This window comes from Myotis yumanensis, unplaced genomic scaffold, assembly GCF_028538775.1.
Source record: "Myotis yumanensis isolate MYYU_CA2020_CCGP unplaced genomic scaffold, mMyoYum1.0.hap1 SCAF_3, whole genome shotgun sequence".
NCBI classification, from domain to species: Eukaryota; Metazoa; Chordata; class Mammalia; order Chiroptera; family Vespertilionidae; genus Myotis; species Myotis yumanensis.
The window spans coordinates 10,762,777-10,780,664 of NW_027223754.1; the positions used below are offsets into that span (position 1 = coordinate 10,762,777).

General features: G+C 40.3%; 1 protein-coding gene across 1 annotated transcript; it reads right to left on the reverse strand.

Annotated features, from left to right (window-relative positions):
* Positions 1–250: 250 nt before the first annotated feature.
* Positions 251–9,195, reverse strand: TRIML2 (tripartite motif family like 2). Its single transcript, XM_070408061.1, has 7 exons — positions 8,989–9,195; positions 8,396–8,491; positions 7,225–7,419; positions 5,778–5,918; positions 4,382–4,401; positions 4,102–4,205; positions 251–819 (listed from the first exon to the last, which is right to left on the reverse strand). The coding sequence occupies exons 1-7, from the start codon at positions 9,193–9,195 to the stop codon at positions 251–253; spliced, it is 1,332 nt and encodes a 443-aa protein (XP_070264162.1).
* Positions 9,196–17,888: the final 8,693 nt, after the last annotated feature.

The following is a 17,888-nucleotide window of genomic DNA, read 5'->3' on the forward strand; positions in this document are numbered from 1 at the left end:
GGACTATATTTCTCTAATTTCCCAATCTTATACTGTCTATGCCTTTGTTGTTCTAATTAGTATGGGGTCCTTCAGTTAAGGCTCAGCTTGAAGGTAGCCTCTTACAGTAAATAAATATGGAAAGCACAATGAATGCAAAAGCTCTAGGGTACTGAACTGGGTTCCAGCTCAAGCACAATAAATCTTTTATCAGATTACTTAATATAAATTATTTTACCCTAGACTTTTGAGCATCTTGTGGTTTTAGATTTCACACCACAAAAACATCAGGGAGGCAGATGCTAAGAGAGTCTGAATTTGTGCCTTCATTTGGGAAACAAAGAGAAAAAATAGGCCTGAGAGCTCCTTTGAAGACAAGATCAGAGAAATTATAAATAAGGAATCTCTTTGTCACATCATAGAATGATATCTGGCCATACTTATAGTCTAGGAAAACTCCAACTTTGTGCATCTGCTCTTCCAAGTACATCCCTTTTAAAGGAGGAAAGGCCCACAAGGTATATTTGGTTCCCATCCTGGATCCCATGAGCAAGATTTTACCTTCGGAAGCTTTGGGCATGAGTCTGGCGGCGGAGTCTTCATATATACCCAACTGCCAGCTTGTTGTCTTTTCCACATCTACCTCCCAGTAATGCCTCCCTGAGGTAAAGCTCTCCACACCCAACACAGAAGCACCGAAGTCAAATATCTCGGGGTTGCCAGGTGCAATCTTGGGGTTGCCAGGTACATCCTGCTGGACATTTCTGAGTTGTACACTTCTCAGATCCTCAGATAGGACAAGACAGGGATGAGCTGTTTTGGGATCCAAAGTTATAGGTCCTGCAGGGAGAGAGAAATTTGATTAACACAGGGGTTCACCAAAGCCAGTGCAAGAAACTGATCATTTCTAATGTGCAGGGGCTTCCCAATGAGTGGGTACAAGTTCCAGAGACAGATAAGGGAGAGGAGATATAGGAGAGTCCAGAAAAAGGAACCTCTAAGCTTTGTTTCAAGAAAGGACATCACGGAGGAAAAACAAGATGATGGGAGGAGGTGCAATGTATCTGTGGAGGTAGAACAAACAAATTATAATGGACTAAATGTCCTGGCATCCATTCCTAGCCAGATACCACCTGGGACCCAACTCTAGTCCCCTACAGATCTTCTCCAAGTCCGGAACAAACGGAGGCAGGAAGTCTAATAAAACAGTTGATTTCTGTGACTGAATTGCCCTCCTTCATTTACATATCACCAGAGTGTGACATGGATGCCTCGAAATTGTTGCCAGCAGACCCTTGTAGGTGAGTAAATCAAAGAAAACCTGTGAGAATCCGCCAGAAAAATCAAGCTGAGAATAAGAAAACTCAATATGATTTCTTTTACTTGAATGACAGTGATACTTGCTTTCATATCTCTGTTTCTTCTCTTATCTTTTTCTGTTGTAAAATATAGTGATTTCTCATGGGTTAGTCCTGGTCCTCCCTTTTTACTTCTTGTACTCCTTTCCCAATGTGACTTCATCTAGCCTCACTTTTAAATATCTTCTCTAAGTTCATGACTTACTCCATAAATTAGTTGCCAAATACCAGTTGAACATACACAGGCCTTTCAAACATACTACATCCAAAATGGAACTCCAAACCTCTCCCTTTCCGTGTTCTACTTTTTCAGTTAATAGCACACTTAATACTTTAGTTGCTCAAGCCATAAACCTGGAATAGTTCTTTACTTCTTAAGTTCTTTAACATCTAATCCAGTAGCAAGTTTTCTGGCCAAATGAACTTAAATCTCTGGACTTGAAGCCCCAATGCATGTCATTATTAAAAGCCACAAAACCTTGAATTTTAAGTTTTAAGTTGCACCAGGCTCTTAGTATTTCCAGAAGACTGGCAGAAACAAATGCAAATTCTTTCTAGAAGAATGCACACCCTTGTTCTCAAAAGTTTTCTAAAATTATTATCTAAGGAAAAAAGAAAGCTTACCTATTTAAAAAATCATTAAATACACACTTATGAAGTGAGGGAGCACTACTGAGACGAGCAGAAATAAATCTGAAGAACTCAAATATTAAAATTACCAGGCACAGCCCTAGTTGGCTTGGCTCTGTCGATAGAGCGTCGGCCTGCGGTCTGAAGGATCCCAGGTTTGATTCCAGTCAAGGGCACATGTCCGGGTTGAGGGCTCAATCCCCAGTAGGGGGCGTGCAGGAGGCAGCCGATCAATGATTCTCTCTCATCATTGATGTTTCTATCTCCTTCTCCCTCTTTAGCCCCCTCTCTGGAATAAAAAATATATTAAAAAAGGACATTAAGGAAAAACTAAGGCACTCTAAATAAAATAAAATTACCAGGAATAGACTCTAAAGCAGGGGTGGGCAAACTTTTTGACTCGAGGGCCACAATGGGTTCTTAAACTGGGCCGGAGGGCCAGAACAAAAGCATGGATGGAGTGTTCGTGTGAACTAATATAAATTCAAAGTAAACACCATTACATAAAAGGGTACGGTCTTTTTTTTTTTTTTTTTAAGTTTTATTCATTTCAAACGGGCAGGATCCGGCCCGTGGGCCGTAGTTTGCCCAAGGCTGCTCTAAAGTAACCTTTGCTTCGGATATATTACCAGAAGTGGAATCACCGGATCATAAGACAGTTTCATTTTCTGAGGAAACCCCATACTGTTTGCCATAGTGGCTGCACCAGTCTGCATTCCCACCAGCATTGAACTAGTGTTCCCTTTTCTCCACATCCTCACCAGCACTTGTTTGTTGATTTTTTGATGACAGCCATTCTGACAGGTGTGAGGTGATATCTCATTGTGATTTTAATTTGCATTTCTCAGTGATTAGTGACTTTGAGCATTTTTTTTTCATGTCTCTTGGCCATTTATTTGTATGTCATCTTTGGAGAAATGTCTATTCAGGTCATCTGCCCCTTTAACTGGATTGCCTGTCTTCCTTATGTTGAGTTTATGAGTACTTTGTTTATTTTCTCATTTCTCTTGTCCTAGGAGATGTATCTACAAAAATTCTGCTACGTGAAGTGTCTGAGAATTTACTGCCAATGTTTTCTTCTAAGATTTTTGTGGTTTCATGCCTTACATTTAAGTATTTTACCCATTTTGAGTTTATTCTTATGTATGGTGTAAGTCGGTGGTCCTAGTTTCATCTTTTTGCATGTCTGTCCAGTTTTCCCAACACCATTTGTTGAAGAGACTGTATTTACTCCTAAAACTTCTCATTGAAAGACACTATTAGGTAAATGAAAATATACCACAGACTAGGAGAAATCTTTGCAAAACACACCCAATTAAAGACTCATGATCAGCAGAATATATAAAGAAATCACAAAACTCAGGAAAAAAACACACAGCACAATTTTTAAAATTCAAAGAATGTTCATAAATAGACTTCAAAAATGAGCAACGCTAAAGGGTAAGTAAACATATATAAATATGCTCGCTATCATTAGTCAGTTCAGACATGCAAATTAAATCAAAGTGATATACTGGTATATGTTTACTAGGTTAGCTCTAATAAAAAAATAATCCCAAATACTGGCAAGGATGTAGAACAATTGAATCTCTCATATTTTACTGGTGAGAATACAAAATGATTTAGATATTCAACCAAAAGAAATGAAGTTACAGCCACACAAAAATCTGTAAGCCATTTTTTATAGCATAAAGTTAGAAACAACTTAAGCATCCATGAGTAAATTGTGGTATAGTCATACAATGGAATACCACACAGCAACAAAAAGGAACAAACCACTGATACACGTAACAAACTAGGATGTGCCTCAAATGCATTACGTTAAGTGAAAAAAGGCCAGACTCAAAAGGCCACCTATGGTATGATCCATTGACAGGGCATTCAGGAAAAGACAGAACTATGGAGATAGGAGATATAAATCTTTGTTTGTACATGCTGACATCCCCCGCCCCCAGAAGTTAAAAAAAATTAAGTAGTAGAATCTGCCTGCAATTAAGTTTCAAGATCATGCAATTATTTTGATAGTTATCTAATGTGTGTAAGTATATTAAACTCTCCGATCTTTTATATCCTTAAGCTATCTGGAAATGACTTTTATTTATGGTAGGATGTAACAACAGATGCATCAACTTACTTTGAAACAGTTCCAGCACTTCGCTCAGTCCTGGTCTTTGGCATAAACTCGGGTCTGTGATTCGGGCGGGCTCTAGGCCCTGACACAGTAGTGAAACACCACTCCTATAAAGAAAGGACAATCTCGGTTATGTGGGGGACCCCAGGGCCTTGCACCCAGAGAACGATCTCATTACATAACTACATGACCTCCCTGTTCCTACCCCAACATCTCTACCCACGTGTGCTCACACATTAGTCCCTGATTCTGACCCAAATATATTTCCAAAATGAAAACTTACAATTCCAAAGATCTTGCATCCTATGGGGAAAAAAGGAGACACTAGTGAGTATTTGAGCTAAGCATTTTGTGAGTTATGCCCATGAAAATATCTTCTAATAATGAAACCCATTTCCATGTAGTTCCTTCAGTTTCATTATGCTAATTCTCAGATAACAAATTTTAACACTGAATAGGAAAAGTCAGAAAAAATGCTTTAAGTTATTGCTATATTCCCAAGAGAAATATTTTCTATACCTCACTTCAGCCATCTTATTCAGAACTAGAGGCCTGGTGCATGAAATTTATGCAAAGGCCTGGCTGGTGATCAGGGTGGATCAGGTTCCCTGCCTCCCTGCCCCCTCCTTCCCTCACCACCCAAGAGCTGCCACCACACGGTTCCCCAGTTGGTTCCCGGGTTCCCCAGTTCCTCGCCTCCTGGCCTCCTCCTTCCCTCACTCCCTCGGCAGCCGCCATGTTCTGCACAGCCTCCTGGTGGTCAACACACATCACAGCGAGCAATCGAATTCCAGGTCTCCCAGTCAAACTCCCGAGGGGACCATTTACAAATTAACCTTTATTAAATAGGATACTCATCTCAATTCAGCCCATGTATTTGCTTTCTATGCTGGGGGTGGCCAGGGAGGAGCATGCGAACAGATCTGCTAGGCTGGGGAAGGTGGTTGGAGCCAGGTCAGGAACTAAGCAAAACTGGGTCACACCTACCTGTGCTCTTTGGAACTAGCCTTGGCTCCAGAATGGAACCTGAGGGTTTATGTGTAAGGGCTTATCAAATAAGAGCACCTACATTGAAAATATGGGCCTGGCGGGGAAATATGGATAGTCTTCAAAAGACAGTATATGTTGAAAAGGTAATGCAGGTTACCATACAAAATTAAAAATATACTAAACAAACAAATATCATTCACATTTTCCAAGGTTACCACTGATTAAAATGGGTGTTTATATTGCCAGAGATAGTCTGAATGTTAATGAGCATAAGTCTATATGTATATACATAGTCTCTAAAACCAAACAAAAAGCGCTCCTGCCTCTTTTTTTTTTTCACTTAACCAGGTATCTTGAAGATAATTTTTTAGTGGCCATAGAGCTTCTTCATTCCTTTTTTATGGTGGCAGAACATTCTATTGTATAGGTGTATCATAATTTGACTAACCAATTATTTATATATTTAAGAGATATCTCAATTCAAACTTACTATTAATAATGTTATGAAGTAGCTCTATGCTATACTGATTTTATGATGATTCATAATGCTTTTGATGAATGGAAAATAGCTAAACAGCTTTCAGTGGTTGCAAATCACTGAACATTGTGATCTAGAACTGACCCCTAATGAGGGCAGCTCACTTCTCATTTCTCAAACACTGTAATGAAGATTCTTTCTGGACTCTTACCTTGAGCAACACTAAGGAGGGTTCCCCACATTTCTTCTCCAGCTCGGCGGTGACACTGTGGAGGCTGATGATCTGTTCATAGAGCCTGACTTCACTCTCATGCAGTTTACTCATGTTCTCTCTCCCCAGACTGTTCAGTCTCTGCAGAAGCATCTCCTTATTACTATTTGACAACCAGTGATTTCTCTTACTTGCTCATTCAACCATCTTTTGAAAAACGCCACTTTCCTGCCTGCTGCCCCAGGAATATACATAATTACATAAGGTCATGACATCCCTGGGTCAAGCAGGACACTTAGATAGAAACTTCATTCTTTAACACAAAACATTTATGTTAACACAGAAAGTGTGTGTGTCGTCCACTTATTCAGATAACAACCTGTACCTAAAATAGATTATTTTTTACTCTGCAGTTTTTTTCTGAAAATTTCCTACTAATTAAAATTAAGATTTGAATAAAAAAAGTAAATATCAATAAGAATTAATCAAGCAACTGATATCAGTTTCCTTTTTATCCCTGCAAAGATGCTCCACCTAGGCACAAAGCACACGTTCATGCTGTTTTTCTTAAAGCTCACAAATATCGTATTGTTGACCTGATAACTTGCTTTTTCCTTATTAATATGTTTTAGGAGAGCATTCCTTATCCATACACAGAGACATGGTATCTTTTCTAAATGCTAGAGCATTCCTTTTTATGTACATACATTTATTGCGTAAGTCCAATATTGATGTAGGTTGCATCTAATCTGTTGCTGTCAATAAATGCTATAGCAGTAATAATACCTAATACTTATCCAGTGCACAAAAAGCACAAACACTATTTTAAAAGCTCACGAAGCCCTAACCGGTTTGGCTAAGTGGATAGAGTGTCAGCCTGTGGACTGAAAGATCCCAGGTTCGATTCCGGTCAAGGGCATGTACCTTGGTTTCGGGCACATCCCCAATGTTTCTCTCTCATCGATGTTTCTAACTCTCTATCCCTCTCCCTTCCTCTCTGTAAAAAAATCAGTAAAATATATTTAAGAAAAAAAAAAAAGCTCATGTAGACTGTCACACTCAATCCCCACATCAGTGTTGTGAACCAGGGGCCATTATTATCCTCACTTTACAGCTAAGAAAACCAAGTCAGAGGTTAAATAACTTCCAAGGACATATACTGGCTGGTAAAATAGCAGACCCCAGACAGGAACCTCATCAACCTGACTTCAAAGACCACCTACCTCTAAACCAGGCTCTAGACAGAAATAATTTTACAGCCTTCCTGTACCCATGTGCCTTTTTATACGCATGTAAGTATATTTGCAGTACATTCTCAGAAATGGAATTGCTGGGTGAATACAACCTTTTCATACATCACCCGATGTCTTATTCTGGAATTGACACGTTCAGCTCTTCTGTCTGTCGTTTCCCTAATATTGTAAGGATGCCACTTTTTACATCTCACCTGCAGTGTTTCCTGGTACTTCTCCTCTAGCTCTGCAGTAAACTTCATCCGCGGCCTCAGACTGGCTTCTCGCAGGTGTGGGTTGAGTGGGTACCCTTGCAGGTTTTGGAAGTTCATCGCATTCTCTTCAGTCACCAACCGGATCATCATCTTATATTCAGACTTAAGCATCTCTTTAAAATTCTGCTCCTCGGCCTGCAACAGATACAGATGATGGCCTTCAGGTTAAACACCACAGATTGACCATAAATCTTGTCCACCTTTAACTTCAATATAAAGACAAGGAGCCCTGGCTGGTGTGGCTCAGTGGATAGAATGTCAGCCCGAGGACTGAAGGGTCCCGGGTTTGATTCTGGTCAAAGGCACGTGCTCGGTTGCAGGCTCCATCCCTGGCCCTGGTCGGGGCACGTACGAGAGGCAACCAATCAATGTGTCTCTCTCACATCAATGTTTCTGTCTCTCCCTCTCCCTCCCATTCTCTCTAAAAATCAATGGAAATATATCTATTAGGTTTCTAGTCTTTCATTTATTGTTTTTTTGTGTTTGTTCATCCTCACCCGAGGATATTTTTTCCATTGCTTTTCAGAGAGAGTGGAAGGGAGAGAGGAAAAAAGAGACTCATCTTAACATGATGTGAGAGAGACACATCAACTAGTTGCTCCCACAAGCACCCCAACCAAGAGGGTGAGGGTGGTGGGGGTGTGGGGTGCAGAGCAAACCTGCAACCCAGAGATGTGCCCTTCACCAGAATCGAAACCACAACCCTTCCGTGTAAGGGGCCACACGGGCCAGGGCCACTTATTGACTTTTAAGCTAAGAATTAATACTTTTCCTACCTATAGATTTCAAATATTTTCTCTTGTCTTTTGACTTTGTTTATATTAGTTCAGCCGTGGGCAAACTACGGCTCGCGGGCCGGATCCGGCCCGTTTGAAATGAATAAAACTAAAAAAAAAAAAAAAAAAAAAAGACCGTACCCTTTTATGTAATGATGTTTACTTTGAATTTATATTAGTTCACACAAACACTCCATCCATGCTTTTGTTCCGGCCCTCCGGTCCAGTTTAAGAACCCATTGTGGCCCTCGAGTCAAAAAGTTTGCCCACCCCTGTATTAGTTGCTACCCAACATTATAGGTATTTCCCCCCTAAGAATCAAGATAAGCCCTGACCTGAACCAACCCCATATTTTCTTGCTCTTCGGCCAATAGGCTTTTGGCAGCTTCAAGTTTCTGCTTCAATGTGCCCAACAGCTCCCGAAACAACTTCTGCAGAGAAATAGATCACAGAATTCCAGGTAAAGCAATTGCCTTCGAACAGTGAGATCCCCAACCGTGGACAACCGAAAGGCCAGCAGCCCCTGCTACATGTTTCCTTAGCCTTGACGTTGATGGTCGAAACATGGCAGGTGTCTGGTATTTTTTTTTTATAAATTTTAACCAAGGGAATGGTCTCAGCGCAGTGGTTCTCAACCTTCTGGCCCTTTAAATACAGTTCCTCATGTTGTGACCCAACCATAAAATTATTTTCGTTGCTACTTCATAACTGTAATGTTGCTCCTGTTATGAATCGTCATGTAAATGGCTGATATGCAGGATGGTCTTAGGCGACCCCTGTGAACGGGGTCTAGCAGGACCAACGGGGTCGCGACCCACAGGTTGAGAACTGCTGGTCTTGGAGGCTCATAGTACCCGTCGCCCAGACAAATAAGTTCATAAATGCGAGGAGGCAGCCGGAATGGCTCGGGGACCTGGAGGAAGCTTACCCTGTACGTCTCCGCAGCTTCATGCACTCCGCGCACCACGTGGCTCCCGTGCTCCTGGGCCAGGAAACACTTGCGACAGAGCGTGACCTGGTCGTCCTCACAGAACAGCAGCAGCGGCTCCAGGTGGGCCCTGCAGGAGGCCTCTCCCGGGACGCCCCGCCGGGGCTGGAGGCGGCGCCTCTTGGACACGCGGGCCCTCTGGGACATGCCGGCGGGTACTCCGGGGTGGAGGTGGGGCTGTTTCCGAGGGGGAATGCTTCCCACCCGGGACAGGCTGAGAACGGCAGTGTCCGGTCAGACAGCGGGCCAACCTCAGCGTCCACAGTCAGGCGTCAGCGCAGGTCACGCGTGGCCCCCTCGATGGCGTGCACCTTCCTCGGCAGCCCCACGCTGGCCGGGGGGACACAGGCGTGACTCCAGGGTTCTAGACCCAAGGGCCCTCTCCAGTTTCCTGGGGGTTCTGAGCCCTCGGCTAACGGTTAGTCACAGACCAGAACATGGCGCACCGTGTCACTGAGGAATTTTAAACAGGGGACTGGGGGTGGGAGCTGGTGCTTATCGAAGGCACAGTGCTTTACCATAGGCCTAGGAGGAACTTCCGGGACTAGGGTGTGGCAGGTCTGGCGCTAGGCATTCTGGGGGCCAATTTAAGGACCCCCCCACCACTGAACCGCTAGCAGGGGCCAGAAAGGGAGGGCTCTTTCCGTGCCTCCTTAAGTGAGAGCGCGCACGTGTCTCACGAGCTCCCCTAGATGCGCGCGCTCCCGGAAGTGAGGCCTCTTGAATTTTTTGCGCCCAAAGCCCAAGATATGGCCCATTGGGCAACCAGCCTTTAAAAGACGTTGGTTTAAAAAATATATAAAATGACCCCCAAAATAGATAACTAGGTAACATTTTTGTCCAGATACTAAAGGGAAACTATATGTTCTCTCTCTCTCTTTTTTTTTTTTTTACGGAAAAGAGAACAAATCAATAATCGCTGCCGTTCCAATTTCTAGATAATCCTCTGACACCGAGCAGCAATTCTGCCTTTTCCCTGCAAACATTTTAATTACATTTTAAAGTGTGCTGCCCACTGAACTGGGGAGACCCTCCCTGGTCTCACCCCAGCTCCAGCCACTGTCAGGTGACACCGTAACGCCAAGTGTTACCATCGCGAAGCCTCTCGTTTTTCACTCTGTCCTCACTCCACCTTTTAACCGGCTGGTGCGACACCATCTCCAGTCGCGAACCGGCCTCACAGATCTCACAACTCCCCCAGTCCCATTTCCGGATTTACTAGATTCTTCCACCTTCCGCTTCTCCTCCCAACCAATATTTTTAAAAAAAATAAATTTATAGCCCTAACCGATTTGGCTCAGTGGATAGAGCGTCGGCCTGCGGACTGAAGGGTCCCGGGTTCGATTCCGGTCAAGGGCATGAACCTTGGTCGAGGTCACATCCCCAGTAGGGGGTGTGCAGGAGGCAGCTGATCGATGTTTCTCTCTCATCGATGTTTCTAGCTCTCTATCCCTCTCCCTTCCTCTCTGTAAAAAATCAATAAAATGTACTTAAAATAAATAAATAAATTTATATATACATTATTGATTTCAGAGAGGAAGAGAGAGAGAGAAACATCAGTGATGAGAATTACTGAATCATTGACAGGCTGCCTCCTCACGTCCCCTACTGGGGACCCGGCCATGTGCCCTGACCTCCGGGTTCATAGGTCCGGGCTCAACCACTGAGCCACAGCAGCCGGGCTGCCCAAATGTTTTTGGACATCAACATGACCTCCTGTCCTTTCATTCTAAAAAAAATATAAATATAAAATATGTATATATATATATTTTTTTTAAAAAAATAAAATATATATATATATATCTATATATATCTTTGATTTCAGAGAGGAAGAGAGGAGAGATAGAAACATCAATGATGAGAATCATTGATTGGCTGCCTTCTGCACACCCTCCACCGGGGATCAAGCCCGAAACCCAGGCATGTGCCCCTGGCCCGAATCGAACCCGGGACCCCTCAGTCCGCAGGCTGACGCTCTATCCACTGAGCCAAGCCGGCTAGGGCCCTTTCATTCTTTTTATATTTTTTATTTTATTTTTTAAGATATGTAAAATATTTGTAGAATCCTGAAGTTGATTACTCCTGCATATGTGACTTTTTTTTTTTTTTTCTTTAGGGTACATCTGAAAGCAGCAGTTTTATGTGTGGCTCCCAAGACTGGATTTGCCTTGTCTCTGTGTTGACATCTCAATTGATGGCAGGTAAAACTACTGGTGTCCTACCATTAGTCAAGGAAGTAGAACAAATAGTACTGTGATCATTTATTGTACTTTTAAATCTCTACATACTTGCATCCTCAGTTAAAATAAAGGGCCTGTTTTACTTAATATTCTTATTTCTTGATGAAGTAGAAAACTACTAAATCTCAATCCTTCAGTGCAGGATTTACTTAATATTCTAGGTGACAAAATGGAAAATGTGGCTAAGGCATTTTTGTTGCATATGGAAAGGAAATGGTTACCTCAAGAAAAAGCATGTTCTATGATTGTTTGAGTCGCAAGCCATACTAGCCGTGTGTTTTCATAGAAGATTTTTAGTTGAAGGAGAAAATGGGGCAGACTGTGGTTATTTAGATGTAATGACTTGGAAGACATTTTCTCAAATACTAACAAAATGACCCTGTCATTGCAAGGTAAACAACTAAGTATTAAATTTGAGCTTTTAAGCAAAAATTCGTTTTGGTAAAGTTCTATCTACTATTCAAGTTCCACTATTTTAAGCTTGACAGCTTCCCAATTCTTAGTCTTTTTTGATAAAATAGGGGGTGCTATTAATGAAATATGTCAACTATAAGTCAGTGAATTTAGTGAATCAAATTTTTCAAAAGACCAATTCAAATTATGCAAGGGTAAAATGCATTCAAAGTGTAAGAAAGACCAATGGATTTTAACAGAGGAAAAAATGTTTATTGATGATTTTAGAATAAAAAATCAATTATCTAAGGAGCTATTAAAATGCTCTCCACTTATCCAAATATGTATTTGTGTGAAAACAGATTTTATTCATATACTTAAATTAAAATAACATTCTGAGAAGTGAAATGCTGGAGAAGATATAATACAATAGTCATGTTCTGAAAAAAAAAATTAAGAAATGATATCTTGATATATTTCTAGTTTACATTTATTTTATCATGAATAAAGCTAATATTTTCAAATTCTCAAAAAACATTTTCATTTCTTTTTCTATGAACCATAAGTTTTTTGGTTTGTTTGTTTTTACCCCACTTCCTTCTACCTGGGTTTTGGTCTTTTTTATTAATTTCAAGAGATACTTACACATTGAAAACACCAGCTCCCTGTTATCATACAAATTGCAATATTTCTTTGTACTTACTATTTGGCTTTGAATTTGCTCCGATTCTTGTTTTTTTACCGCCTGGGTCCTTCAACTCCCTTGTAGGTTCCCTTGCCTTGGCTCTCTAAACATGTTATATGCCACTAAAAAGAAATGATCAGTCACAAAAATGAACAAGTTTCTAAATCCTGACCTCACTGCTGTCTTTATTTTTTTTGAGCCCTTAGTCGCAGTGAATGTAGCAGAGCAATGGCCCTCCTTTCATTGTTTTCTTTTCTTTGCTATCAAGGTCACGTATCTGACATCCCACTTTACTGGTCAGTTTCTCAGCATCCTTCTTTGGTTTCATATCCTCTGGAACTTCTAAGTTTTGGGGTGCTTCCTCGGTCAGTCCTAGTTTCTTATTCAAATTCTACAGTGTCTCCCTAGGTAATCCTATCCGTTCCCAAAACTTTAAGTACCACTCTCCAAAGTAATAACCTTTTACCAAGACACAGCACTGGCGGCTTATTTGCAATTAAATGTCTAATAACTACCCCAAATTAACATATCTAAAACAAGTTTTGGGTTTCAACCTATACCTTCCTTCCTCCAACTCACTTTAAATTTAAGTCATTAAACCACCATCGTTCCATCATTTCGACTTGTTTACATTCATCCCTGCCCCATTCTCTTGTCCACCTCCTCTTACCTCAATAACCAGAGTACTATTTTAAAAAACTAAGTCAGGTTTCTAATAACTTTCCTTTGCATTTAAGATAAAATCCAAATGGCTAACCGAGTTCTTGATGCTATGGTCCCCTGCCCTACATCTAACCTCATCCACTGTGTCCTTTCTCCTGCCTCACCAGCAATGCTTTTCTTTTGGGTTTTTCAAGTTCCTTCTTTTCCTTCAGTTGTCCATTCAAATGCCACTTCTTAGGCCCTTCGGATCCCGGCCAGACATCACATTATCTTACTTCCTTTCACTCGAACTGTATTCACCATGACAAATTTGTTGCTCACTCCATCTGCCAGAAACTAAGTTCCTCAGACATCCTGTCTATATCTGACATACTAGGTGGTCAATAAATATATATTTTTTAAATAAATATATCTCAAATAAGACCAGCACAAAGGAGAAATCAGAGAAGGGCAGATAGAGATTAAATACTTTTACAGAAACCAAGAGAAAGTTAAGTTGGGGAATAATTTGTCTCCCTAGTATGTTGTCTATGTGCTAAGCTCATACCTACTCTTAACTTGTTCTTCCTAATTTTATTTTTTCTTTGCCCTTGCTTCCTCACTTTTTCTTTAATACTGTTGCATTGCATATGTACATATTTCAAGGCTTCAATAAATACTAACATCAGGTTTAAGTATTAATAAAAACCATGATTAAGAAAATGATCAGCGAAAAGCTCACCTTTGTTTGTAATCTTCAGTATTTCCTTTAGTTTAGGAGAAACAGTCGAAAACAATGGAGATTGAAAAGCTTTTACCACTACAGCTGCTCTCTCATCATCAGGTAGGAAAGCTGAAAAATTTCAAATTATATCCGTATAATAAATCTAGGACAGGAGTTATCAGGCTGAAGTAAGCATTTGAATCTTCTTAGTTTATTAAAGGGATTTCTGGGCCCAACCCTGGAGGCTCTGATTTGACAAACCAGGGTGGAGTCAATTTACATTGTAATGAGCTCCTAGGGAATGCTGAATGGCTGACCTTGATCAGGAGTTCCAACCTCTTTGGATGGGTGAATATTTGGTGTTCTCTCTCCTAGGTCTTATAGTGAATAAGATTTTTAGTCCTGGCTGGTTTGGCTCAGTGAATGGAGCCTTGGGCCTGCGGACTGAAGTGTCCCTGGTTTAGTTCCAGTCAAGGGCACATGCCCAGGTTGCAGGCTCCATCATTACCCTAGAATGTCATTGTATTTCTCCTTAGCCATATCATTTTAGCTTAAGCCATTAAATACTTTCACTAGAACACAATGCCTGATTTCTTTTGTTTTTTTTGAAATCCAACAATTTTATTTTAATGAGCTTGTATTTTCTAAATTTTGTTTTATTACAATGCCTGATTTCATTGCTAGTTTCTAGAATGTTTGCTGAAGGAGGTTGTCATTACATTATTTGTAGATAAAAAATCACGAGTAGATATATGCATAACCCATGGACAGACAACAGTGAGGTGAAGGTCTGGGAAGGGGGTAGGAGCGGGGTAGGAACTTGGTGGAGGGGGTTAATGGGGAGGAAAAAGGGGACATCTGTAATACTTTCAACAATAAAGATAAATTTAAAAATAAGTTAAAAGTAGGGAATAACTGCTTAAGGGATGTTTTATGGATAGGAGGTCAGGGGACAGCAGGGAACAGTTTCAGATAGTTAATAGTTGAGTTCCTTGAAAAAGGAATTTGCACAGCTTTCCAAATTTTATAGTTCTATCTCTGGAAGGTTTTTACTGCCTCATTCAATTATCTGCTAATCAAACTACAGTGATCCATTTACTGTGGTTAGGACAGTGGGAAAATTCTTCCATCTGCTATCTGATCTTCCAAATCTTGGTCCCACCCTATGGAATCTTAAGTACATCCTTCTTTATCTGACTCAACACTCCATACCTACTCCCTCTTCTCAAACCATTGATTTCTGAGCATTCTTCCCCTCCTCAGCCAGGGCAGCCTTCTCTTCCACTCAACATTTTTTGCCATCCAGTCCTCCTTTCTCTTCTAAGGCTTGATGCAGCTAACTTCTATGAAGACTTTTATATCAATTACTCAGTCATTTATTCTCACCATCCTGAACTTTCATAATTCATATGATTTAATTTTGATAGGAAAACCTTGTAATCTTTGAATTGAAGGGTAAAATATTGAGCAAAATTTTATAAAGTATCAAGCAAAATTCTCCTATCTTGGAGTCTTTTAAAGCCCCTCTTAGATCTTAGGTAAATAATATATTACTAATTCTAGAAGATTAAATATTTTAACTTAAGATAATTCTAGAATAGCACTATATAGCATGCTAAGCTTTTTTTTTTTTTTTTTTTTTATCTCTGGCTATATATTTCCCACAATCCTGTGTGGTTTGTAGTATCAGACTACATTTTACAGTTGATAAAGATGATGATTTAGAGGTTAAGTAGTTGACCCAGGGCACTCAGAACAGAAAATTACAGATCTGGGATTTGAATTGCAGCCAAGTTTCATGACACATCCTTATTTCTATTAAATGTTAACCAAATATTTTGCCAATCTATAAAAATATATCTCCAGTCTGCATTATAATTTATCATGAGACACTTTATAGGCCTAGAGGAACAACCTTAGAGGGAGTACAGATCACTTTAAAGTGTTACATTTTACATAGGAAAGCTCTTGATTTCAAAAAATTCCTGAGGAAATGTGTTTTCTTCCGCTACTGTCAAAGAACAAAATTATGAATGAGTCATGGTTCTCACAGCTGATTTCATGATTTTTACTAGTTCTATGACATTCATTAGCCACAGGTCCCCTCACCAATGGCTTCATGGTAGCACATGCCCAGCTTCTGTGTGGAATGGACATGGCTGGCACCAGTTGAGCCCGTATTTGTTACTCTGGACTCATTTTGTCCAGTAGATTACCTCATCCCATTTCAGAAAGTAGTGGGGGGTGGGGAGGGGTGTGTGTCTCTGACCAGCCTAATTGTTGTTATCCTGGCTCCTTTTCTTCAAGGCTGTTTGATTAGAAGCAGGGACTGAGTATCCATTACCTTGCTTCCTACAATTTTAAGAGAGTTATAAGTCTCTATGTTCAACTGCTGTTTTGCTTAAAGCATTAATATTAAAGAATAAACAGCTCTCGCCAGTTTGGCTCAGTGGATAGAGCATCAGACTGAAGGGTCCCAGGTTCAATTCTGGTCAAGGGCAAGTACCTCAGTTGTAGGCTCTTCCCTGGCCCGGGCCCTGGTTGGAGCTGGGGCAATAGATGTGTTTCTCTCACATCAATGTTTCTCTCTGTCTTTCCCTCTCTTTTCTACTCTGTCTAAATATCAATGGAAAAATATCCTGAGGTGAGGATTAAAAAAATAATAAAATAAATAAATACAAAAAAATCAATCATTATAAAAAAAGAATAAACATTTATGGCTAATGTCGATGATAATACAACTGTTCTTTTGTTATTGTAATAATAGGTCAGTGCTTATTTAAGTCAAGCATATTAGTTTGGTTTTACTTTTTCTAAAGGAAGATAATCTTCCTAGGTAAGAACCCAACAGAAGAAAAGAGGTCACTTTTACCTCTGCTTATTGCAACACAGAAACAAGCCCTCTTTGGTTTAACAGCAATGGTCTGGCTTCAGTGGGAACAGTTATGACTCTGAGGAAATGAAGTTCAGAGTCATAACTCTGTTCAGGAGAGAGCACATCCCAGGTAATACCTTAATTTTAGCTTCATGAGACCCAAGCAGAGAAACCAGCCATGGCATGCTGGACCCTTCACCTACAGAACTGTAAGTTCATAAATGGATGCTGGGTGGGTTTTTAAAAAAAATATTTTTATTTATTGATTTGAGAGAGAAAGAGAAGAAGGGAGAGAGACAGAAGCATTGATTCTGTTGTTCTACTTATTTATGTATTCATTGGTTGACTCTTACATGTGCCCTGACCGGGGATTGAACCTGCAACCTTGGCATATCAGGATGACACTCTAACCAACTGAGCTACCCAGCCAGGTCAATGGATGCTGTTTTAAGCTGCTAAATTTGTGGCAATTTGTTACACAGCAATAAAAAACTAATACAGACACGTCAGTGAACTATCATTTGATGACTGATGAGAGAAACAAATAGGGCTAGAAATTTTTTTTTTTCCGGAAATTTCTACATCCTATGTTGGAAATGGAGAACAGGTCAAAAGTTCTGTTCAACCAAAATAATTTTGTTAAATCTGAACGAGAGCCTCACAAGAAACTTAGACTAGCTTTGGCAGTTTAACCGACAAAAAAATTCTCTGTTGAGATTTTTTTCATGACAAAATAAAAGGATACAATCTATAATTCCCCTAGAAGGGAGCAACAATCTGTTCCGAAACCAAAATATCATTAGAGAATATAATGTATTTCTTATTTTCTGAAGAGGCACCCTACTTATCTCTATTCCTATTCTCATAAGAGTGACCCGAATGTATTCACATGTTCAGTAAGATGAGTGTGAATTGCTGTTGATTTCAGCAGTCTTTTCTCTGACTAGATTCTGTAAGAGTATCTTATACAGAAGTCTTCTGCAATATTGAGAGATTCTTGCATTATAACTTTTGTTTGTGCTGTAACTTCTCACCCATTTATACAAAAATTCTAAACTTCATTATTTATTTATTTATGTTTCTATTGATTTCTCAGAGGAAGGGAGGAGAGGTAGAAATGTCAATGATGAGAATCTTCAATCAGCTGCCTCCTGCACATCCCCTACGGGGGTTTGAGCATGCAACCGGGACATGTGCCCTGACCAAGAATCCAACCATAACCTCCTGGTTCCTGGGCAGATGCTCAACCACTGAGCCACAGTGGCCAGGCAAAATATTACA